At 39.4% G+C, this 24,691-nt stretch overlaps 1 protein-coding gene across 3 annotated transcripts; it reads left to right on the forward strand.

Annotated features, from left to right (window-relative positions):
• The first annotated feature begins 1,755 nt into the window (after nt 1–1,755).
• On the forward strand, nt 1,756–23,504 carry LOC127469747 (solute carrier organic anion transporter family member 1C1-like). Of its 3 annotated transcripts, none has more exons than XM_051784466.1 (16): nt 1,756–2,030; nt 2,554–2,658; nt 4,192–4,337; nt 5,555–5,656; nt 5,760–5,892; nt 7,289–7,419; nt 7,636–7,782; nt 10,772–10,870; nt 11,857–12,093; nt 13,162–13,326; nt 14,658–14,853; nt 17,185–17,350; nt 18,899–19,080; nt 20,484–20,548; nt 21,699–21,816; nt 22,610–23,504. In XM_051784466.1, exons 4-16 carry the CDS (start codon nt 5,572–5,574, stop codon nt 22,830–22,832), a joined length of 1,947 nt encoding a protein of 648 aa, XP_051640426.1. In that variant the 5' UTR covers nt 1,756–2,030; nt 2,554–2,658; nt 4,192–4,337; nt 5,555–5,571; the 3' UTR covers nt 22,833–23,504. The 3 variants fall into 3 exon arrangements, with proteins under 3 accessions (XP_051640426.1, XP_051640425.1, XP_051640424.1); XM_051784464.1 differs by having other exon boundaries at nt 1,757–2,030; nt 5,515–5,656; XM_051784465.1 differs by lacking the exon at nt 7,636–7,782 and having other exon boundaries at nt 5,515–5,656.
• The last annotated feature ends 1,187 nt before the right edge of the window (nt 23,505–24,691 follow it).

The following is a 24,691-nucleotide window of genomic DNA, read 5'->3' on the forward strand; positions in this document are numbered from 1 at the left end:
GTAGAGAACTCATTGCTAATATTCATATATTTTTTTCCCTTTAAACTTTTCAATAACAATTAAAAGTTGTCCAAATGTAGGTTGTAATATATGTAAATTGAAATTGTTAAATGAAGCGAAATCTGCTTTGTTCTTGTGATATTCTGGTGAATGAATCTAAGTATTTTGAAGATTTTTAAAGATTAATTAAGGCATTAAGAACCAGGCAAAGATAACTCTTCTTTACTTGAGGAAAAACATGCAAATGAGAATCAGTTTAGTGAAAAGTAGTGTTGATGGATTTCCTATATTCTCAACTTTTTAAGGAGAAAGTGAGTTTCATTATATATGTTATTCCCATGTGTTAAAACTAAATTAATTAAACAAGAAGTTAGCATTTAAAGACTAATGCAGGAATATTGCAATAAAACCATTATACAAAGCAACATTTTTCTGTGTTGCAAATATTCTTACTAAATGGTAGAAATAAACTGTGTTCTGATTTGCTCATGGAGTATTTGGTGTCAACGTAGAGTCCTGCTAGCCATACAGAAAAATTGAAATTTTAAATTAAGACCCATAATAAATCAATAAATTTATAATGATCACAGTAAAATGTGTAAAATTCCATCAAGCAAAATAGAAAAACAAGCGTGAATATGACGGATAAAATTATTGTCTGCAGTAAACCTCCAGGCTTCAGGGGCAGCAACAACTTGCATATTTACAGACTTAGCAAGTTCATTATTTCTTTTAGCTTTCATGACTAAATATTATATTTCCATATATTTCATTGAGGTACTTTAGTATTTAGCAAATCTCTTAATGTAATTTTTATGCAGAAGAAGCTAATCAAGAGTTATATTTTAGTAGTTTACCTTTTACTGGAAAGAAAGGGGATGGTGGGACAAGGTTTCTTCCTTCCAATGTTCCTGAAGATACTGGAGTAATAAAACTTTATTTTCTATATTTAGAAAACACTAGAAAGGTCCTTTAATTATATGTGAATCTGATTTTGTAATTCAAGTTTCTGAATGCTGTGCTGTTACATGCAACCAGATGATCAAAAACTATTTCTTGAGACTTGATAATGCCTGGGATGACATTTGGGTCAGAATCTTTCCAACTCTGGAGAGTTCTGCTCTAGAGAAGACACAGGTTAGGTGGGTTTGCACTTTCTGTGGCCTGTTAGACGTGGGATCTGATTTTCTGCTTGTGGTTGGTTAGGAAGCGAGAGGCAGGCTAGCTGTCGGTATTACACCCACTCTTTTTGCATGGCCAGCCTGCAGTCAGCTTGGAGGTGTAGCTGAGCCATCCCACATCTCCTGTTGGCACCTGCAGGAACTGCTGGTGATTGTGTTCAATAGTCCTGATTTATAATAGTCTGACATGAGGCTGTGATTTCCTGAGGGCATTTGTTTCTCTGTAGGTTTCCACGAGGAGCCCTTTTGCACCTTTTCCTTGGGGTTGGGACCCATACCAAAAAGTGGCACAGGTCAATAAGCAATTCATGCCCTTTCAGGAGCTAAGTCATCCTTCAGTATCTCTGCTGACTCTCACGAAGGCACCAAGGAGTGAAAGTTACTGAGGCTGTAGCTAAGACACTTGGAAAAACCGAGCCTGCGCTCTCAAGGCTCTCCTGCTGAGCCACTCCATGGTTGTTGGGTGGATGGCAGGGACTTCCCTTTGGAGAGGTGCTTCATGCAGCTTTAATGTTTAGAGTTTAGGGGGAAAAAAAAAAAAAAAAAGGAGTGAAGAATACAAGTTGTTCCGCCTGGGAGAGGCTGGCACCACGGACACGCTGGCAGGTAGGCTGCCAAAGCAGGGACAGCGCAAGAAACCTGCCTCGTTTTGCAAAGCTTTTGTATCGGTGGCTGTGGGAAAGTTTTGCAATCGCCATAAGAAGGAAATCCAAGGTTTAAAAGAACCCATGTGTTGAAGTGCTCCACTTCTTGGAGTAGGCAGAGCTTTTGCAGTGACGTTGTGCTGGCTCCGAGCCTGGAAGCCCTCGGGCACGGGAAAGAAACAGCCTGACATTGCACTGACACAAAGTAAGTTCTCTCTCTGCCTCTCCACACCCTCCCTTCCTGCTTCTTTCCTTTAGTTAGTTTGTTTGTCTAGGCTTTATGTGCTAGTGCAGGCTTTTTGCATGTCTCAACGTCACTAAACTTGAAGCAGATTATGAGAAGTGCAAAGGTACAATTTGGCAAATTCAATATATTATTTTAAAGGATAAACAGTGTGGAAAGTGGGGTGTTTTATCTCTCCATAAAAAAACCTATTCATTACCATTAATTCACAACTTGAATCTTTTATTATTTTTCTTGCTTCATTTAATTTTGAATACCACTGGTGTTAATGATTCACTGGTTTGCCAAAGTTCAGATTTTCATAGAGTGATTATGTCAAATGTTATTGCTTGATTAGATGTAAAAGAAGTGTTTCTACAGTTTAATGTTTTCTATAAGTTTAATGTAGATGTTTCATCTGGCACCATAAATGAAATTTTATATTTAAAATTAAATATTGTGAAAAGAAACTGTGTCACTGATTTAGATACTGTTTATTTAACAGAGTCAGATGTTTCACAAAGTTAATCATCAGCAACATACAAATCAATAAAGAATGTATTTGCTTTAGAAAACCCTGTCTTTCAACTCCTATCCTATAAAGATTGGGGTAAGTGTGAATTCACCATACTTTAATTACCTATAGCATATTTTTTCAATGCTTTTTGACTTGTGAGCTGCTGGATATGATCTGAGGAAGGTTAGATCTCTTTAGAAATTTCATATGTGGGTTAGTCTGAAATATATATTTATTTGCTTTTCATAGTCCCTTTTGGTGGATCCTACTGGAGTAGAATTTGGAACTAAAATCTACAAAATTTAAGTTAGACATCTTATGAGGCTTTAGATCTCTTTATTAGACATTAGTGTTATTTTCAGTCATTAGGGGTAACTTTTAGGGGGCTGTTGGGTTGCTAAGAGAATGTTGTCCTTTCTGGGCATGGGTGGACATTTCTCAGGGAATCCAGGTTGCTCCAGGGCATCTTGCTTTGGAGAACTGAACTCTCCAGAGGAACTGAGGGACATTTGCAGGTTGGCCTGAGACCCTGCCACATCCCTACCACCCCAGTGTCAAATCCCTCATGGCACTTGAATGGGCTCCACTCATGGGTCAGTTGGTCTCTGGGGCCTGTAGGAGGAAAACTTTGAGACATTCCCAGGGGAATTAAATAGAATGGCATATCTAGGATTCCGGTGTCTTGGGGGGAAAACAATTTCTTGACAAATGTTCCTCTATACTCCTCTAATATTTCTGCCAACATAGATTAGAGCTAACTAATTGATTTTGGTACTATAGCAGCAGTTTTCCAAGAGAAGAACTTGGAAAGCTCTTTTTGACTTGTTATCATTCCAGATCTCCCTGTATTGGCTGGTTTTCCCTGATCAGTTTGCTCTACATCAGCCAACATAGCTAAGATGACTCCTTACATCAGAGCCAATTTTTAAACAGAAAATTTTAGAAGTCTAATTAAAATAACTACATTTATCATCTCCCCTGCAGGAATTTGTGAAGGCTTGTGGACTTATAGACAGTCATTATTTGTTTCCTTTGATCACTGCTTTGTTTTTCCTTAATACATTTTTACCTACCATATCACTTACCCTGTTTTCTTCTCTGTCCTTATTTGTGGTCTGATTCTACATGTATCTGATAAATAATGTTACTCATTGGAATGGTTGACAGAATGGTAGTGTTCACTAAGAAAATCCTCATAAATAAAATATCAGAATCCTACTGGATCACACCAAAGGTCCATTTAGTCTGGGACAGTGATTAAAATTCTCAAAGAGAACGTAAGAATTGGTTCAAAGATGTTTCTCTGACAAATTCTCCTAAACCTCCAGCTGCACAGGGACTTTACTTCTCCACAAAGATGTCTAAAAACTGTCAGCAAGTTTCCTCTAAATTTTCTGCCTATCCAAGAAGGTCCTGAAGTCCTTTAAAAAGCAGATTTTACAGATCAGGTGCACCAGTCCTTAATTTGGTACAATAACACTTTGAATACTCTTTGATGTCCTCCTGAGAAAGGTGTCAATGTGCAGACATCTCAAGTAGTGTCTTGTCATTTCGTGGGTCTGAAAAACAGTGGAACCTGTGTTCTTATGCAAATAATAGATAAACACAGTGATATTTTTCAAACAGGAAGACCTACATATCAGACCTGGAGGAGGAGAACCATGGACAGGCCAATCTCTGCTGGCCAACTTAAAGAAAAGTCACTCTTCCAGGACAGTGATGGCAGCGTGGTCCCTGTCAAAACCCCGTGCCATAATTGTTCACAGCTAAAGGTATGGAGAGGAGCCCTCACCACATATTTTCTCTGGAATACCAAACTGTGAAGTTCTACTAAAGTTCAATTGGTTCTGTGTGACACTGTTTGGCACTGTATGTGTTGGAAACAATGCCCTGGGCTGCATCCAAAGCAGTGTGGGCAGCACGCTCTACTCTGCTCTGGTGAGACCCCACCTGCAGTGCTGCATTCAGCTCTGGGGTCCTCAACACAGGAAGGACATGGACCTGTTGGAGCGAGTCCAGAGGAGGGACACCAAGTTGGTTAGAGGGATGGAGCACCTCTGCTGTGAGGAAAGGCTGAGAAAGTTGGGATTGTTCAGCCTGGAAAAGAGAAGGCTTTGGGAACACCTAACTGTGGCCTTCCAGTACCTGAAGGGAGCCTACAAGGAAGATGGAAAGAGACAATTTACAAGAGCCTGGAGTGACAGGACAAAGGGGAATGGCTTCAAACTGACAGAGATTAGGTTTAGATTAGATATTAGGAAGAAATTCTTTACTGTGAGGGCGATGAGGCACTGGAACAGGTTGCCCAGAGAAGCTGTGGCTGCCCCATCCCTGGAAGTATTTAAGTCCAGGTTGGATGGGGCTCTGAGCAACCTGGTCTAGTGAAAGGTGTCCCTACCCACGGCAGGGGGGTTTGAACTGGATGATCTTTAAGGTCCCTTCCAACCAAAACCATTCTGTTTCCATAGTTGTGAATCCAAGCACACAGAAGTCAATAAATATTCTCAGAAGTTAAAATGTGAGACCATATTTTACTAACAAATCATTTAGAGGTGTGTTACAGTCACAGTGGTAGTTGCAGTTGTATCTTTCAAGTCATGTTTTTTAGAACAGGAGACATACCATGATAATAACTACCAGTAATGAATGATATTTTGCTACAGATTTCCCTGAAGGAAGGAAACAGCTAAAACAGTATGTGTTAGAAAGTTAGAAGGTGCATGCAATCAGTGTCAATTTTCCTTTTCTTTGCAGTAGAAGAGTCTTTGGAGGCCACCCTGAAAAAGAAAGTAAAATCTTCTGTTTTAATGAAAACAATAAGAAGATTATCTTCACAGAGAATTAGAAAGCAAAGCACATGATTTCTATATTTCTTGAGTGGGTTGCTCAGGCATCCAGCCATGAAGCAAAAATTATTTCTTTGCAAACTCAATTATTTTCTCTCTTCAGATATTTCTTGGAGCTCTAGCTTTTTCCTTTTTTGCCAAAGGATTTTCTGGAAGCTACATGAAGAGCATGTCCAGTCAAATTGAAAGGAGATTTGAAATCTCATCGTCAATTGTTGGAATTATCGATGGCAGCTTTGAGATAGGTACGAGTACTTCCTTTGAAAGTGGATAAGTACTGCTTCTTAGCACACTTTCACCTCGAAAATAAATCACTTTTTGTGCTGGTTCTCTCTCCTGTTGACGCAGGTAACTTAATGGTGATGGTGTTGGTGAGCTATCTTGGACCAAGAGTTCATCGACCCAAAATAATTGCTGTTGGGTGTCTCGTCATGTCCTTAGGAGCATTTTTGTCAGTGATGCCTCAGTTCCTAATGGGACGGTAAATATGGAAGTGTTTTACATTGTGCACTAATTAAACTTGATCATATGAAGTGCTTTCTAATCATAAACCTGGGTTAAAAGCTTGACAATGGTAGTTTCTTCCAGGGAGCAGGAAGGTTTTAATGGGCGAAATGTTTAGTATTGACTTTCTGATTTCCTCTCTGAAAGCTTACCTCTTTCTACAGGTAAGAAAGAGGGTGGGTGGAATTTTTCATATATATATGTGTATATATATATACACATATTTTTTTTAGATGTTTTCCTTTATTTTCCTTTTTAAATGAACTGTAGTGAGACCTCGATGGAAAAGGTTTCTTTCTCCATGATGGCTTTCTCCATAAGCTCTTCAAAACTATGAAGATATGTGTCTATCTCTACTGAACTGAGGGAAAATTAATCATCTAAATTCCCCTTCACATCTAAGCTTTAGTGCTTTACATAGTTGTCAGAAGCAGGTCATACTTTTGCAATCATTTGGCATTCTTACTGAGTAGTAGCTGAAAATAAAAACCCTCTGTCCCTCAAAAATTAAAATTGATTTGAGCATCTTCTTTAGTTACATGATCAATATCTCTGATAAGGAGGGCATGGAAAGAATCATATCTGAGGATCACGATATGGAAAGTGGTCACAGTCACTGTGGGGGAACCTGCACTGCAGGGGACAGGAAAGGCCAGAAGCAGAGCTATGGAAATATCTGATTTAATCCAAACTCAGAGCCAGGTTTAGAAAATCACCCATTTGCCAAACACTGAGCAAACCCCAGTGGCCACGGGGACCTCACTGTCATCTGTCACAATATTGAGGTTGATGACACAGTCAGAGGGAATATCTGCTCTCCATTTATCACAATGCAGCATAAATGTACTCCAGCTGGCTTCAATTTACTTGGCAGAATTGTTGTTGTAGCTGGCTTAATGCAGACAAACTGGCATGTGTATCTTGCAGCCTGTGTTAATCTCTATAGACACAAGAAGATCACTACTAGATCCTTAGCTATCTAATGTTACACTAGCAGAGAAATCTCCATGTTACACCTCTGCCACATAAGGGAGAAAGAGGTACCAGCATGGAAAAACATCATCACTGTTGTATTTAGGCAGATGTGGAGGGACTCTGCCTCTGTCCTGCAGTCTAAGGAATCATCTCTTAATCCCTGGAAGCAGCTTTTTTGCTCTTTAGCCCAACAAAATATTGGTGTTGGAATCATCAGATCATTTGAAAAAGGTATTAGGATACCTATCTTTCTTTAAGCAAAGCACTGGAAATGGGCTGCCCCTTTGTTTTTCCTGCCAATAACAGGAATAAGCATGTATGGACACAAGGCTCATACACACTTCCTGCAGAGCAGTGTCTTTCACGTTTCAGTTGTATTTTACACAGTTGTTTTCCAGTTACAATTATGAGAGAATAACTGTTAGTGTGGACAACTCCACCACGAGTGTATCAGCTTGCTCCCCAGTATCCTCTGAGGGCCACCCAGTCACAGATGCTATGGAAACACCCAGCACAATGGAAAATGTTGGTAAGCAAAAGCTCTGATGCTGGATTCCCTTCTTCTGCTTGTCCCATTTTGTACACCCTCTTTTACTGGAAAGCAGTAAAACCCCTGTAGAAACCATGATATATACAAACCCACCCAATAATGACTGTTAAACCCCATATTTTATGTAACTTTACTGTTGCAATAAAGTGTTGCCGGAACTATGCTCACAGAAATGTCAATGTTTATGACCTGCAGAATGTGAGAAAACAACAAATTCCTATCTATGGCTCTTTGTGTTGATGGGGAACCTCTTACGTGGAATTGGGGAAGCACCAATTATGCCATTGGGAGTTTCATATCTTGATGATTTTTCTAAGGAAGAAAACTCAGCGTTTTACATAGGTAATATACAAATCAGTGATTTTGATGCTAAACATTCTTTCCTTTAACATTTCTATAGCCAAGCAAATTAAAAAAAAAATCTATCTGCTCTATTTGGATAATTTTGTATTGTACAGAGACAAAAAACAATGCCAAAGAGATCTCATGTTTATTTTCTAAGGGTATTTTCCAGATGGTCCTTTTGCTTTCCCCAAGTGGCTTCTGCTACATGTGTACCTGTTTTCTCTGTGATGAAGAGAGGCATAATCAAATACTCATTTCTCCAAAGCACAAAGTCATATCTGCCTTATCTGGCATATCATCCTCAGCACCACAGCTTCAGAGGATAAAATTCTGCCTAATCACTGTTTCACAGATAAGGAAATGATCCTTAATGTTAGGATCTGTAATGTGACCACAGTAATGTAAACGTGTTTCAGAAGCTCTTACCTGACTTTTTGAGTTTTGCAGGCAGCACAATTCTTTTTGAAAGCTTTCTAAAGTCACTAGTTACCAAAGGGAAAGCACCACCTTGCCAGGGTGTTGTAACAAATCCCTTCTAGTTGGGATTTTGTTGTTCTTGTTTTTTATGGCAGATAACCTATTGCCCAAGACAGAAAGACTTACACCCATTCTGATTAATTTGTTGGCAAACTGCTTTGAGAGCATGGGGTGTTTGTGTGGCTGAGGGAGGTCAAAACTGTGGCCTGAAGTAAACTTGGTGAAATTGAACTGGTCATAAAGAGAGTAAGACACAGTTTCAGGAGGAGCTCAGTATGTAATGCTGCAGGGTAAGGCCATGGTAAACGTCTTCATCTGGGGATAAGGAAATCTGCATTTTGAAGAAATTAGGGGGCTAGCTGTCAAAAGCAAGTGTTCGACTCAGAAGTTATCCAAAATATTTGTAATCGCCTCTGAGCTTCTGATTAGAGGTATTTTTAAAAGTTCAGCTGAATTTTTTTCATGTCAGAGTCTGATCTGGGAGAGATTGACACAGGTTGAGGACTGTTGAGGAAGTGAGATAAAAAATGTGAACTAGACACAGAGAATAGCATGGCTTCAGCCAAAATGAAAATTTGTTTGGATTATGCAAGTGTAATAAAGTATTTAATTTACAGAGTATTAAAATATTTCATTTTTACATTCAGAATAACAATTTTCGGTCTCTTATTCCATTTTTGTGGATGAACCTATTTGCAAAAACATGAATGTTGAAATAATCTTTGTCATAGAGCTGGAATTTCTTTTCTTAACTAACTTTAATTTTTTTCATTGTCTTATTTTTTACCAGATGCATGAATCAATTTAGGATCAGTGTTTTTGTAAAACACACAAAAATAAAACTGTCCTATAGTAAAAAAGTCAGTCAAGACTTGTTGATAAATTTTTACCATTGGTCTCATTATTTGACCCTAAACAAGAAGTTTGTTTCCTGTCTCTCCTTTTTATTTTGCCCTTAGATATTGAGTAAAAGCATAAGCTACTTTGAGGCAGAGACAGCATTTTCTTAATGAAATGCATTAGAACCTTTTCGATAGAGTTGTTGTGTCATAATAGTACCAGAGTCGCCACGGGAAGGAACAGAAAAGAAAAAGTTAGCACAGTTGTTAAGCTGTAAGAATTTACTGCAGAAGTTCTTGATGATTAGCCGAGTAATCACCAGATTCAGAAGAGAGTTTGCAAAACCAATTTTCTCTCTCAGGAGGAAAAACTCTTCAGTAGAACAACGCAGCAGGATTTACAGAGCACAGTACTGAATATGGGCGAGAAGTGACAGGCATTTGGTCAATAATTCCTTCTTTTCTAATAGAATTAAACCTTCTCTAACTTTAAGCAGCTCCCAGGTGGCAGTTCCACACTAGAATTTCAGAAATCCAAATCACTGAACTTTTTTTTTTGAACCTGTTGCCTCCTCACAACTAAACTTCAATTGATCGAAACAGGTGGCAAGGGAATGTGAGGACCTACACTTCAATTATTTTGAGGATATTTTAATTTTGTGTTGATTGCCAGCAGTGGTAACCAAAATCATACTGTGCTGTTATTTACATAGCCAGCCAGCAGAATGCAGCCTGGCTTCCTAGGTTTCTGCTAGTCTTCCTAGCTTATTCATTTGCTTCTAGAGGCATCCCACCTTCTTCTGATCCCATATTATCTCCTTCCTAAGCAGAAACAGGGCAGAAAATGGGAGGCCCAGAGAGGGCAGTAGCAAAACTGAAATCTGATTTTAAAGATGGCACTACTTAATCACTAAATTTCTTGATTTGGTTTTTACAGCCACGTCAGTACGTATTGACACAACAGTTCACTGATTTGCTTGTTCTGGTGCTGAATGAATCAACAAAGATTCTGTCTAATGAACTTTGATCACACACAGGGATGCTTATATCTCCTTATTGCCCACTGAAAATATTCTCAGGGTCCTGTACCTAATTCCATGTCCACACACTTTTATTGTCCCTGCCATCCCAAACTGCAAAGATGTGCCTTCTTACAAGTACATCATCAGATGAACTACTGCTCTTAGAATTAAGGGACCTAAACATGTAGTACAGGGAAAAACCCTAGCTTGTACAATCACAGAACATTCTGCAAGCTGGAAATAGAGTCCCTGTCGGACCTGTGGCACCTCCAGCAGGCCTAGAGTTGGATGGTCATTAATTAACTGGCACAAGCTGAACAATGCAACTACAAAAACTGAAAAGTAGGGAGGGGCAGAGATAAAAGCCATTGCAATGCTATTCTCTTTCTTCCTATTCCTTCCAAGACAAGAATCTTGCCAATGAATTGCACACAGTGGTCCACGTGAGACCTTCTACGTCGCAGCTTATGGCAGCTTATGGCTTATATTCCTGCTGCTCAGGAGCTTCCCATTAGGCATTCCCTAATGGTCAGTGCCCCTCTTCTGTCTCCTCCTTCCTCTCTCCTTTCCTTGCCCTCAGAGAAGGCGGCTTGCCTTGTCCTCCCAGTGTTTTGCTCACTCTCATGTGCTGACTCTCTTCTCTCACAGGCCTGGTGAGATCCTCGGGCATGTTTGGGCCGACCCTGGGCTTCCTGCTTGGCTCTTTCTGTGCCAGCCTCTGGGTTGACATTGGTGTTGTGGATACTGGTAAGAGGCTGTGGGGTGGTGTGTTAATCAAGAAGGTGGCTGGATGTAAGAACCTGCATGCCGAGAAGTACCTTCCCAGTTTACTGCTTCAAAAAGAGAGGCTCTCAGAGAGTTTTTCCTACTCAAAAGGTGGTGGTGTTTACATTTTAATATCTGCCATGTTGTAGTGTGACTGGAATAGTCCTTGATGGAAGAGCCCTATTCCCACTGCACCTCTTTTATGCTTGCAAACACAATTGCTGCACCCTTGCTGTGCAGCAGAGAAAATATTAGTGAATGAAAGACCATCCTCATGTTGAGGGAACAGTGAAAGGCTCATGGAAGCCTTTAAACACTTGGCAAAAATTAGGTTCTCTTAAGAAGGATGCACCAAAGATTCATATAAAAATTTATTTAGTTGTTCAAATCACTTACAAGTCTCTAATCCCAGGGAACATTTAAGGAAATTTGGGGAAAAAATGTTTGGGGATCAAAGAAGAGCTTGACAGTGGGAAATTGAGAAAGGGAAGTTCTTTTTGGGTGGTGAATGGCTTTATTGCCATCACTCATTCCCACTGAAAGTATTGGAAGATTAGGGCAATAAAATGCCACCACAGGCTTAAATAGAGATATCTATTTGCACTTGCATAGGACTGATTCACTTCCAGGGACGGGTCATTCACAAGTTGCCAAGAGAAGCTGAGGGTGCCCCATCCCGGGAAGTCTCAAGGCCATATTCGATGGATCTCTGAACAACCTGGTCTAGTGGAAGGTGTCTCTGCCTATGGCAGTGGAGTTGGAACTAAATGATCTTTAAAGGTCCCTTTCAACCCAAATGATTCTGTGATTCTGTGATTCTATGATTTGAAACAAACCGCATTTCAATTCTTTGTATGGAACATAAATCACCTTTGTTCTGGTCTTTAAATCACATATATATAAGGATATCTATAGTAATTGCTCTGCATGATATTTAATATCTTTTCCTGGCTTTCTGTATTTTACAGATGCCATCAGCATAAATCCTAAGGATACCCGTTGGGTTGGTGCCTGGTGGCTTGGATTGCTTATCTGTGGATCAGTCAACTTCATTGCTTCATTGCCTTTCTGGTTTTTGCCTTACTCTGTACCAAAAGAAGGAGAGAATCAAACCCAGAAGATTAGTAATTTATCTGTCCAAGGAGATCACTGTAAAATAGACTCCCCAGCTCAGCCACAGTTAAAGTTCTCAGAGGCAGTAAAAGGTGAAAGATTATCACCCAAATGTTTGCATGCAAATTCTAGTTCATGAGTTCATTCTGAGCTGAGCGGGGACTTGCACAACCTTCAGCAAAATGCGTGTTTCTGCAGTGCAAATGATGATGTCAAAGACAACAAAAAAGTTGTCTTTAATTTGCACTATTATAATTACGTGCAAGGGCAGGTTTCAGTCCTCTCCTTATGTCTGACAGCTGGAAAAAGCCTGTGCTGTTGCTCTGATCAGAGATCCTCAGTTCATAGTTGATCCATAGCTGGCAGGCCAGTGTTTCCCTGTGGCCTACAAATGGTAAGGAAACCTGGGGCTAAGTACTGCGTTGGTTCTTGGAGGGATTTCTCTGGATTCGTAGCTCCTGTGTGAGAGCTCAGGGATGCTGAGTTAACCTTGTATAGGCAATGTCAGACCCAATGACCCCTTGCTTTTCTTTTTATATTTTTATGGTAAGACCTAAGATCTTATTTGCATGTATGTATGTATGTGCAACCCTACAGCAGGGGTGTTTTGACCTGTCATCTTTCAGGCAAGTGTGCCAAGAGCCAGGCTGCAGTCCAAATGTGGGTTTTTGCGTTCACTTTAATTTAGTGGACTTCAGGTATTCTCATCAAGTGTCTCAGGAATGATTCCAGCCTTTTTCTGGGTCAGGTGCTCTCTTTCTCTGAATGTCACACTCATATGGGGCTCTTGTGTGGTTTGTGAAGGCTCCTGCTTTAGGCACCAAATTTTACATTACAGAGGGTCTTAATGCACTGTACAGGCATCGAGAAGCCATGCTGGTGCCTGTAATGAAGAGTCCTGTGTCACACACAAGACAATGTAGGATTTCTGATTCCCACCTCAGTATCCTCTGTGCCATTTGGCCTTGCTGCTCCTGTAAGGCATGTGTGGGCAATGAGGAAAACTCTCACTTGAGCAAGGATGTGTTTTGGTAGGCACAGAATTATAACCTGCAATACAACCAGTAATTAAATCAAAATTGATTTTACTATCTTAAGGATGTCAAAACAACTCTTCTCTGTGTTTAGCAGGGTGTACAGCATATACCTCTCCATTGCAGATTTCTTGCCAGCTCTGAGGAAACTGTTTGGGAATTCAATTTTCCTGGTGTACATCTTCCTTACTATTCTGCAGTACAATGCTCTTGTTGGGATTATAACCTACGAGACAAAGTTTATGGAGCAACAATTTAATGTGTCTGTGGCAAGAGCCATCTTTCTAATTGGTAGGTACCTGTTGTCCTTTCAAATTCCAGTGTCAAAAAGGAAGCTTTTCTTTTGTTATTTTCCCTTCATTTTTAGGAGGAGCTTCTGTGAACTTTTTTGGTTAAAAAGAAAGTATTTAGTGGTTTATTAATTTTCCTACCATATTTTGAAAATGGAGGTTAATTTTAGTGTTAATTTTCCTGGTGTTCCCAATTCAGTGAGCTAGAGGATTATTAGAACAGCTTTTTTCATAGTGAGTTTTGGGTTATGAGTCTGCTTCTGTGACACATAAGCTACAACAAAGTAACAACTAAAAGAGAAAAAATAATTTTAAAAGTCTAATGAAATGTGTGATTTTTTTTTTCCTTTTCAGAATAACACTTAGGTATAAATGTTCTTCCATTTTGATTACAAATGCAAATTTCGTAACCAAGAAGAAACCAAAATGTCAAATTTTGAGTCACTTCATTCATTTCAAAACTCTTTTTCTATTTACCAGTTCCCTCAAAAAATAAGTCCTTTGTAGTGTTCAGAAAAAAAGAAATGCTGAAATTATATTAATCTTACAGTGATTGTCTCATAATTTGAAGGGAAAACCAGAATATTCCAGGTCATTGCAGAACTGATATTGCATTAGTTTGACCTGAAGGCACCGGGCTTTGGTCGGGTACAAATGTGGGAAGAACATTCTTTTTCCTATCTTTTTTTTCTGGATGTAGAGAAAGTTTCACCCAAAAAAAGTGCCCCAAAAACACAACCAACTGAAAAAAACACACAGAGAAAAGCAAACCCCTCCCAGTAAAAGCCTGTTAGAGATCTCTGTTCAGCACATAAATGTTAGGGTTGGTGCTTGTGAAATACTGAAGAGATTAAATCTAAATACAAATCTTCTTGTGATTCACTTTCAGATCTAAATGGAATCTAGCCCAGAACCTGATGTAGCATCCTTTTATGTTCCATTTTGGAGACCTTTTTGCAACTTTCACAGAGTTAAATATTTTATTTTAGATGAAGGAGTGCCTGTGAGCTAAGACATTTATCTCATTTACTCCAGTTTCCAACAGGAAACTGTATAGGTTTTATTATATCAGGATACATATAAAAACCAGTACAGTAAAAAGGTAGGGAATATTGAGGACCTAAGCTTTTAAAGTCATAATATGACTCAAAAAAGAAAATGGGAAAGTAAGTAAAATTACTAAAAGGTAATAACAAGTCTCAGAACCTCAAAGGATCAACTGGAAAACAGGTGAGTATCTGATATTTTGAAAATACTAGAACAAGACATTTTTTCTTGAAAGAGTCAATGCAAGCTAGAGCCGTTAACATTTTCATTATCTTCTCTTTGCAGGTGTGATACTTTTACCCATCACGATCCTGGGGATGTTTCTAGGGGGCTTTCTGATCAAGAAATTCAAACTTCACATAACAGCAATGGCGAAGTTCGCCTGCATCACCTTTGTAGCGGCGTATTTGTTAAACCTCCTGTACTTCACGTGCAGCTGTGAGGTGCTCCAGGTGGCCGGTTTGACAACCCCCTACTCTGGGTTTGTATCCCCCTGGGTTTGTGCTGGTTGTGTCATTTGTCACAGCTGCTTTCTACCCTGTGCAGGACATGGTGCATGACCCGGGTTCTCCCACAACCTCTGCTGGGTTTGTAACCTCTTCTGAGCTACAAAGCTTCCACTCTAGAAAACATTTAAATTTGGATTTGGATGACTTCTGAGATGTGTCTTGTCTGTTGATTTACTGTAGCATATTGCTATATCCATTCAAATATGTATCTCTTTAAATACAACAGATTTTTGTTGCAGTTGGCCTGTGTTAGGCCATTTGCTGGTATCAATCAGTGGGATTTCATCTGGAGTGGAGCTGCTGTGATTGTATCATTTTACCACTTCTTTGAGAGTTATGCACACAAGAAAATCCTAGGTTTGCACAGACTTGTCAGGCTGAAATGATACCTAGTATGGGGGATGGGCAGAATATACTGATTTTGTTTTTCAAATTTCAAACCAGACATTTCTTATTTTTCTAAAGCATCTATTTCTATTTTTTCTAGATTCTACATTGCAAGGATATTGATGATATACCTCTATATTCTGGCAAATTACTAATCAGGGTGAAATTTATCAGAGGAAAAATAAATTTTTATATTCTATTTCAAAGCTTTAATTTAAAGCCAGTCTCCTCCTATCATGTAGGGAGTGGGATGTAAGAAAAATGTTGAAAGTGGCTTCCCCATAGTCCACACTGCCTCTAGAAGGGACCATCCACTAGATCAGTAGTTATCAGCCTGCATGGGGAGTTGCCAGCCCCCTGTGGTACCTGGAGCTGTTGACCTGCCTGTGACACTTTTCTCAGCTGGGAGTCAGAAAGTAGTCATGGACTGTGTGCTGCACACAGATGTAAGCCATGACCATGGCCATGCTTTCTTGAGAACATTTTCCCAAGTCTAGTATCCTGCCACAATTGCCCACTGTTTAAATTTAGCTCAGTCTTGTCCAAATTTCAAGGGATTTTAAAGGATTAAACTGAATCCAGCAGGGCTTGCTGCATTTTCAGTTCAGAGAGAAACTCAGCCCTGTTTTTTTTTGAAACCAAGCCCATATTTGGTGAAAACCTAAGTTCTCTTAGCAAACCTGACATCCAGTTCAACTTTGAACTTAGTTACATAAAAGATGTCAGAGGTTTGTGCAGTGGAGATAACTCCGGTTGAGTACAACATCTGATACTGTGGAGTGAACTAAAAATAAGCAGAAACAACCAGACAACATATAGTGAAAGACCAAATACAGTTTCTCCAGGAGAACTGAGACTGCAGAATTTAGCATGTGTTAAGCAACTCATTTATTGTTTTACCTGTTTAACAATTTGTATTTTGAAGACAAGCAACTGCCTAATGAGGGACAAATACCTCGGTTATTTTTCCTTTCTAAAAGGCTTAGCAGAAATGTAGCCTACTTAATGTGTGGTTTTGATTGAGGGGTACAGGGTAAGGAGGAAGAAAAGGCAAATTTTGGACACTTTTTCCTTTACATTGTGAGTGACTTGGAAGCAGGGGCAATTTGTAGATGGTTGACTCCTAACACTTTCTGAAAACTGAGCCCTGTCAACAGGCCTGCAGAGTCACTACCCACTTTTTAATTTCTCAAATCTGGTTGTCACCTACTTAGTTTAACTCTTTGGGGCCTGGTTTTGATTTCTCTTACAGGAATTTTGGTAAAAGTGAAAGCTATAAAAGTCCATGATAGAACACAAGAAATGGGATCTGATAATAAATGGGTCTCAAGCCTGTCCCAAGTCCCAGTGCAGGGCTGCTGCTGTTTGATATGGTCAGAATTGAGAGAGAAGCAGCACTTCTCACTCAGACTCATGCAGCTTTTATTGCCATTTACTGATCCAGTGAAAAAAATGTAAAGGACATCTTGCTGTTGCAGTTTAATGTGGTTTTATATCACCATTTCTAGCACCCAGATATTCTGTGATATCCTACTGCTAAGGAAAAGCATGGCCTTTTCTTTGACCACGTCGCATCCTAGGGATGATTTTCTTTTTCTTAGAGTTAGCTTTTGAATGGAAAAGTAATACCAAATATTCCCTCCCAGCCAAGACTACCCATACCTTTTCAGTTCCATGCCTTTTCCATAAAATCCATACAAATATTAATGCTTGATGAAAAACCTCAAGAGACTTTTGGTTTACCTGAAATTACCTTAGTCTCCATATGAAAACTTCACAGTCCACGGGATGGTAGCAGACACTTGTTCATGTTCATCACTTTACTTTCTCCATGTTTTTCCTGCCTATTCCCTGATATTTTTTAAGCTATATAATTTGACTAAATAATTCTCTTATTTCTTTCTGTTGCCCTCCAGAATAGAGCATCTTTCCTCCACCAAGAACATCTACATGGCCAGTTGCAATGCTGACTGCAGCTGCAACCTGGATCAGTGGGACCCTGTATGTGGGGATGATGGGATCACATACATGACAGCCTGCTTTGCAGGATGTAAATCATCAACTGGGACAGGAAAGAATATGGTAATCAATATCAAATCCTATGGTAATCAATATCAAAGGCCTATTTACCATGATCTGTTGCAATTAGACAGGGGGTAATGGTTTTAAATTAAAAGAGGGTAGATTTAGACTAGATATAGGGAAGACATCTTTTATGTTGAGGGTGATGAAACACTGGCACAGGTTACCCAGAGAGGTGGTGAATGCCCCATCCCTGGATACATGCAAGTTCAGGTTGGATGGGCCTTTGAGCAACCTAATCTAAATGAAGTTGTCCCTGCTTGTTGCAGGGTGTTGGACTAGATGGCTTCTAAAGGTTCTTTCCAACCCGAACTATTCCATTATTCCACAATTATAGATATAGCCCGATTTCTCCAGCTATTAATTTTTTGGCTTTGTGATTCAGAAATCTTGTAGACACAAGTGTCCATTCTGTACGGTTTAACTTTACAGAAACTGAGTGCAAGACTGCAGGGAGGGTTTTTAAAATATTTGGGGTGAGGTAAGCGAGCTATTCAGAAAAGACATGAAAACTTCAGACTCTAAACTTATATTTCTTGAATCCTTTTATTCAGATTTTCTAAAATTTATTGTCTTCTCAGGAGGATGACCATAAACTTTATGCTTTATGTTTCTCAGTAGATCTCTTTAATGTGTATCTACAACACAGCTAAGAGGAGTTTGGTTGTTATAGTAGCAAAATCCTGTGGTGTCAACTGACATGCAGCAGACCTGTATAAACTTCTGAGTGCTGGTTTCACAAACTGTTACAGATCATACTGGAACTGTGTGCTCTCCTGAGCTGCCATAGCTCAGAAAAGCAAGTCATAACACCAAATTGTACAGCTAAGAGATCCTGTAAATATGCAACCGGACATTTTGGTCAATGTATCAGCAGTAAAGCCATTTCCAGGATTTAAAGCAATCCTACCTGGACAAGACCATTAAAATCAGTAGGTTTGAAGAAGAGTGTGCAAATGGCTATGTCTTCTGGTAGAAGCAAAATTGTCTTCATGTAACAATATTGAAAAAGATGAGCAACATTTTCAGGCTTATATCCATATATTCCAGCAATATTCTCTTGCTTCACTTCAGGAAAATTGGTTTCCAAACCCATGTCTCCTGCTAACTTCGTAGTTCACTCTCAGTTGAGCACCAAATGCTGTTTTAGATACAGAATAGGTGTGATTGCATCATTGAGTCCACATCTTTATTTTTTTGTTGTTACTCATCTGCTTCATAGGGTACCTGAGCAGAATGGCTGGATAATAGTTTCATGTCTGATTTTTTTTAGCTTTAGCCCATTTTAAGCACACACAGAGGACCTTCTGTTCTAGCAATGACATGGCTGAAACTAGAGTCACAGTTGCTTTGTGTCTCTGGAGCAGGTCAGAGTGGCTGGAGCATACCAATGAACCTGACCATCAGTCTGCAAAGATGATTAGGGGGGTTCTTTCAGCATAAACAACAGGCTGGATGTCATGGGGAATGAAAAATCTAGCTACTAAAATTGTTTTCTGCCACTGAATTCTGAATAAATAAATTATTCTTCTCATCATCTCCTTTCAGGTGTTTCACAATTGCAGCTGTGTGGAAGGACAAGGGCACAGGCTTGGCAATTCCTCTGCAGTGTTGGGACAATGCCAAAGAGAAAGCTGTACCAAAGCCTTTCCCTATTTTTTAGCATTACAGACTGCATGTGCATTTATGTTAGCCTTAGGAGGCACTCCTACATACATGATTATGTTTAGGTAAAATACTTCAACTTACCTTGACCATAAAACTTGGGGAAAGAGAAACAGAATATGGAATCTACTATTTCATTCCTGTTCTGAGATATGGCTGGCTGACAAAATAAGGCTCCTGAGGATTTGCCTGTACTCTGAAATCCACCTCTGTTCAGAGGCACAGCAAAATGTCTATCCAACAATTTAATTCCAGTATGAGGCTGAGTAGATACTTTGGTGATGAAATGGGTGGGCATTATGCTGATCCTGAAAGTTAGTTTTCATTTCTAGTGATAGAGATATTCTTAACAGTGCATTGAACTTGAAATAAGATGCAGTGCTAAGCTGTGTCCAAGGTGACCATGCTGTTCATATTACTCAGGAGAAAAACATTCACCTTTGTTAAGCTCAGTGGCCTCACAATGTCTTCTGTGTTGTGAGAAGTCTGATACTCCCATTTTTTTCCTTCAGCTGGTATAAACAGAACTACGTCTGCGGGAATACCTTTTAAATTTTGATTCCTTCAGTTGGAAAGCAGCACTGCTATTTTACACTCAGAAGAAAAGATGGTGTTCTGTGTCTTTCACATGGAAGTTTCTCTCCCCTCATGCTCATGGGTGAATTGCAATCAGTGCACAAGACCAGATAACTTGTCTAAGCTGCTGATTCCTCTGCAGTATTTCTAAGGGTATAAGTAATTTTTAGCACATGCCTGGGTTCTGGACAAGGCTCACTTTGCTGGCCAGTTTTCAGAACACCAATGTGCACAGTGAGAAGCCTTTCATGTTAATGCTGAAGAGACCATACACTGATGTATAAACTCCAGCTCAGGGAGCAGGCTGGACACAGCAAGGCCCCCTCCTGCCCCTGTGCCAGCTCAGCACTCCTGTCAATTCTTCCAGTTCACCTGAAGGACACAGGCTGCTTTCCACTGGTAGGAATGAGGTGCTTTTGTAGGCAGATAACTCACATTTGCTGTCTCTGTGTAAAATGCTAGAGGCAGGGGTGTGCTTAACCTGAATGCAGAACTGCACACTCTTGTTCCCTCTGATCATCACTGCATATCTAAAGCCCCTTCTAAAGCAAGACAGCTTCTTGGAGCTTAACTTATTTACATGAACTGTCCGGTTTTAGTTGGTTCACTATAATTTTCCTGTGCATCGTCTCCCAAAAGCATTTGCAACCTGTTTTCCTTGGGTTCAAGATCAATTTCTGTAAATTGTCCCATTTATTTCAATGACAGTTCACCCTTGGAAGGAGACTCTGCATCTGAGCATTAACTTTGGTAAATGTTTTTGTTTAGGTTTTGAGTGGGCTGTGTTAGGTGAGCCACAGCACTCTTGCGTGGGGCAGGTACAGATGTTCACTGCATGACTGTAGCTATGTTACTCTGTTGTTCCTCAAAACCATTTTTATTTCCTTTCCAGATCTGTTTCACCAGACCTGAAATCCTTTGCTGTTGGGATTGAAACTTTGGGTGGTAGAGTACTAGGTAAGACTTCAATTGTTTGTGGGATTCAAGTGGGAAATCAAAGGGGTAGACCAAAGTCAGGCAGTGCAATGCCTTTTCTCCAGATGAGAAAAACGAATTTTCCAGAATTTTTCCTTGTAAACAGACTGCATTTCAAAGTGTTTGGAGAAGCTTGCTGAATGTTTTCTGATATGTAATTACATATTATGATTATCTCTTTAGAAATTTTATTCTATACAGCAAAGTAATCAGGCAAAGGAAGGAAATTTCATTGTACTTTTGGAGTGAGTTTTTTGATTCTTGGACATACCTACCTGAGTTTGGTCAGCCTGCATATCCTTAACAACCTATGCTCTCTTTTATTGACCATTATTCACTTAAAGCTCCTGTGTACTCTGACAAATATTTTGTTTCTTTAGTTTATCTGCAATAAATAACCATTCAAGTATTCAGATATGTAGTCTACCCTGCCTCAAGCAAATCTTTTTTCATCTTCCCTTGTTTGCTGCTTTTTGAAATCTAACCCAAGTAGTCATTTGGATCTCTTTTCTAATGTCCATATTTTAGCTGAATGCTGCAGAGAATCAATCTTCTGCTTTTATGAAGTAGTTTTCTCCACAAAATTGCACATTATCCCTCAAACAGCTTCCAGATCATATTAAAGCATTATGACTGTCTAAAAGGAATTCTTTCAATACTACATAAGTAATACACCTGCTGTCTACTGGCTAATTTCAGACTTTTGTACTCCACTGAGCATTTTTAAGAGCAACTTGTTGTGTGATACCTGAACAGATGCATTAGTATACACAAATATTAATATGTCATGGCACGTAAATCCACACAGGGTACTGCCAAAGAGATGTTGGTTATATTATTTGTTTAAACAACAGAAGTTATACTTCTAATAAAAATGCCATTAAAGTGAATTGCTAACATTTTCCTGGCTGAATACAGTTAAGGGATAGTCTTCCATCATTTCATCTCCCTCTAAGTAGATGTTTAAATATTTTCACAAATCTTGGTTTCTCAAAGCTGGAGCTGGATGTTTAATCCCATTTTATGCAGCCATAATTCAGAAACTCTGAGATTCATTTCCTTATTTCTTTACATGATGCCACATGATGACATCTTCATACCTGAGATCATACAATAAATATCTTCCTTGCAGGAGGACTCCCAGCCCCTATTTATTTTGGTGCCTTGATAGATGAGACCTGCTTGAAATGGGGGACAAAAAGTTGTGGGGGATCTGGATCTTGCCGGGTATATGACACAAAAGAATTCAGGTAAGTTGAATCTTTATTAAGGGGTTGGGAATTTGGTTTCTGAGGCAGCTTTGGGCACTGAGGACCAATGTATTATTTCCTTGTGTCTATTGTCTACAGACTGATTAGGATACTAACAGCATCAAAGCTCCTTATTTGACTAGACCTTAATAGATCAAATAAGCCAAATAATTTTGATTCAATCTGACATATAAAATTGCAATACACTTCCTTAAGTTGCTAGAACTAGTTCTTTTATTGAAGCTTGTGCTGAATAATATAAGTGCACTGAGTAACTCTGTGACACTTTGGCTTTTTTGGAAGCCTCAAAAACTGTGGAGTCAGTGTAGCACTGAAGAATGCTCTTCCACATCCCTCATTTATTTTCTTCATATTGTATAAGACACGTCACAAAATCCACTTGGAGAGAGGACCCAAATGACTGATGGTGCAGGGAGAACTGTGACCAGGAGCACTAAGTGTGCCAGTGAGGAGCTGGGGGAAGAGGGGGACCACAGGCAGAAAGCCCCAGCTGGTGCAACTCCTCTTGTCTCAGCCCTACAATCTAGTCTGCTGAATGGGAGCACACTCCAGACATTTCTGCTAGAAGCAGAACCTGATTAGGGCCTGCCTGGGGCTAATATTATGAGATCATTTGTTCTGCCTGTTAATTTCTTATTTTAAAATGTGAAGCAATACCTGGCTGAGAATAAATGGTTTTGTCAAACCACACTTTATATCTTACTTACTTCCACTCAGAATTGGCAAACTTTATTAATACAAACATATTTTGTCCCTTTTTTTCCCCCCCTAGAAATGTCTACCTTGGCCTCATTGCAGGACTACGGGCAGGATGCTGTGTCTTGTACATAGTGCTCTCTGTTTTAATAATGAAACGCTTCAAACAGGAAGGCAAAGAGGTGACAGATATTAAAAATACAGAGAGATCAACCAGCAAAGAACTAGATGCTGCCAACAAAAAAGACATTCTTCCTGGTGCAAGAACCTCGGAGGAGAGTGAGGAAACTTGTATGTAAAAAAGAAACAAGATCTTTTCTCCCTATGCTTCAAAAGGACAAAAGGAGTCTGACTACTGACTTCAACAGCTAGTTTACATTTTGGGAGTTCAAAAAATATCTTTGAAACATTGACTTTTTATTTGCTTTACCCTGTCCTCTTCCTTTCCTCATCTGAATCAACAATAAGGGGAAAAAATGTTCAAAATGTTGGTGAACTCTCCCATCCTCTTGCTCTCATCCCTTTCCAGACCAACAGTAAGACAAACCAAAATTTTGCAAGTGTCATGAATTTGATTATGATTGGAAAATTAGAAAGAAGAAATCCACAATAAGCTCTTTTGACATTTTTCACCGACTTGCTCTGTAGTCCTACAGCTCTAAATGGCCAATAAAATCCCACTTGCCCGGTTGCTCTGACGGCCTTTGCTGTGGGGTTTGTGACCAGAGCTAGTTGTTCCAGGCTGGATACCATGTCCCACAGTCAGGTGGGAGTCCCAGGGCTGTCACTGAGCACCCCCTGAACTCAAATTACTCAACAACTCCAGGGTTTGACTTGAAAATGGTAAACAGTCAAAAATGGGAAGCAAATTAAGAAAGTGGTGAATTAATTTTGCAGCACATCTCAGTAATGGGTTTAAGCAAAATTACTCTGAACTGATGCAATAAAGTGATAGGTGTTTAAGTTTCTTTGATTATTTTGTGTGTGTGTGTGTGTTTGTGGAGGGAAGGGAGGCATTTCTATCTTAATGACCACTGTATTTATATACCATTTTCTTCCTTGTTTAAGTAACCTTCAGTAGAACTTGAAATATGGTACTGAAAACTTGCAAATACATCGTTTTCCACAGGCAGCATTGTCCAGAGGGAAACTTCACTGACAGATGCTTCCAACAGTTATTACTAAGAAAAGTCTTTAAAAATACTTGAAGTGTCATATTTTGTTGCAGCCCTCATGATGTACCTTTGCAATAGGAAGAAACCTGCCTGGTAAGATCACTGTGGGTTTTGCCTCCAATAACACAGCCACTTTGCTTTATTTTCTGGAGAGTGTCTCTGCTCCCTGCAGTCCTGTGCATAACTCTGAAACTAGGAAACAGGCTTTCTTTCCTAATCTTAAACTTCCTTGGGACATGGAATAGAGCACTGCAGTAATGTAAAGAAAATCTACCACACTTTATCTGAGAAAGGAGCAGATCAGAGGGCTAAAGAGAGGGATTCTCCATATCAAATACTTTTCTGACCCTTCTTCCCTCTGTCCCATGTAAGTGCAGAAACAAGGATGGGAAAAGGGTTGATGTGATACTCACTGAAAGGAAGTTCTTCATATCCTGGCATTAGGGTTGGAGTTGTTTGCATTTTATTACTTCAGGGTAATGACCAGCACATTTAGATGCTGCCTTTTACAATTGCAGCTCTGATTATAAACTGCCAGCAGATATGGGAAAACTGTGTGTATTATAAGGGATGAAATGAAATTCCCTCTAATATATACAATATCAATATTGCATCTAGGTCTGGAAATAATTAAAGAAAAATCAAAGTTCTGGAAATTCTGGGAATTGTACACAGAGAAAATGGTGGTGCATCATTCTCCTTCTATAAACAGTGTTTTAACATTGAATAAATATATTGGCAGTTCTGGAAACACTCCTGATCTGTGCTAGACATATAGACTCAGTCAGCTGACTCATACTAACATCATTTTACCTTTTACTGCTGTTGTTTGGGTATTTATTTCTGCACACTGTTTTTTTATATTACTGGTGGTTGTTGGTTTTTTTTATGAGAGCAGTCTTGATTTTCCCAGAGGGTAATGTTTTATCAAAGGTGCGTTTATAATTGATGTCAGACTGGAAATGAGATTCTGGTCAGATCTG

Source organism: Manacus candei, unplaced genomic scaffold (assembly GCF_025592945.1).
Source record: "Manacus candei isolate 608988 ecotype Guabito, Panama unplaced genomic scaffold, ASM2559294v1 h1tg000018l, whole genome shotgun sequence".
Lineage (NCBI taxonomy): Eukaryota > Metazoa > Chordata > Aves > Passeriformes > Pipridae > Manacus > Manacus candei.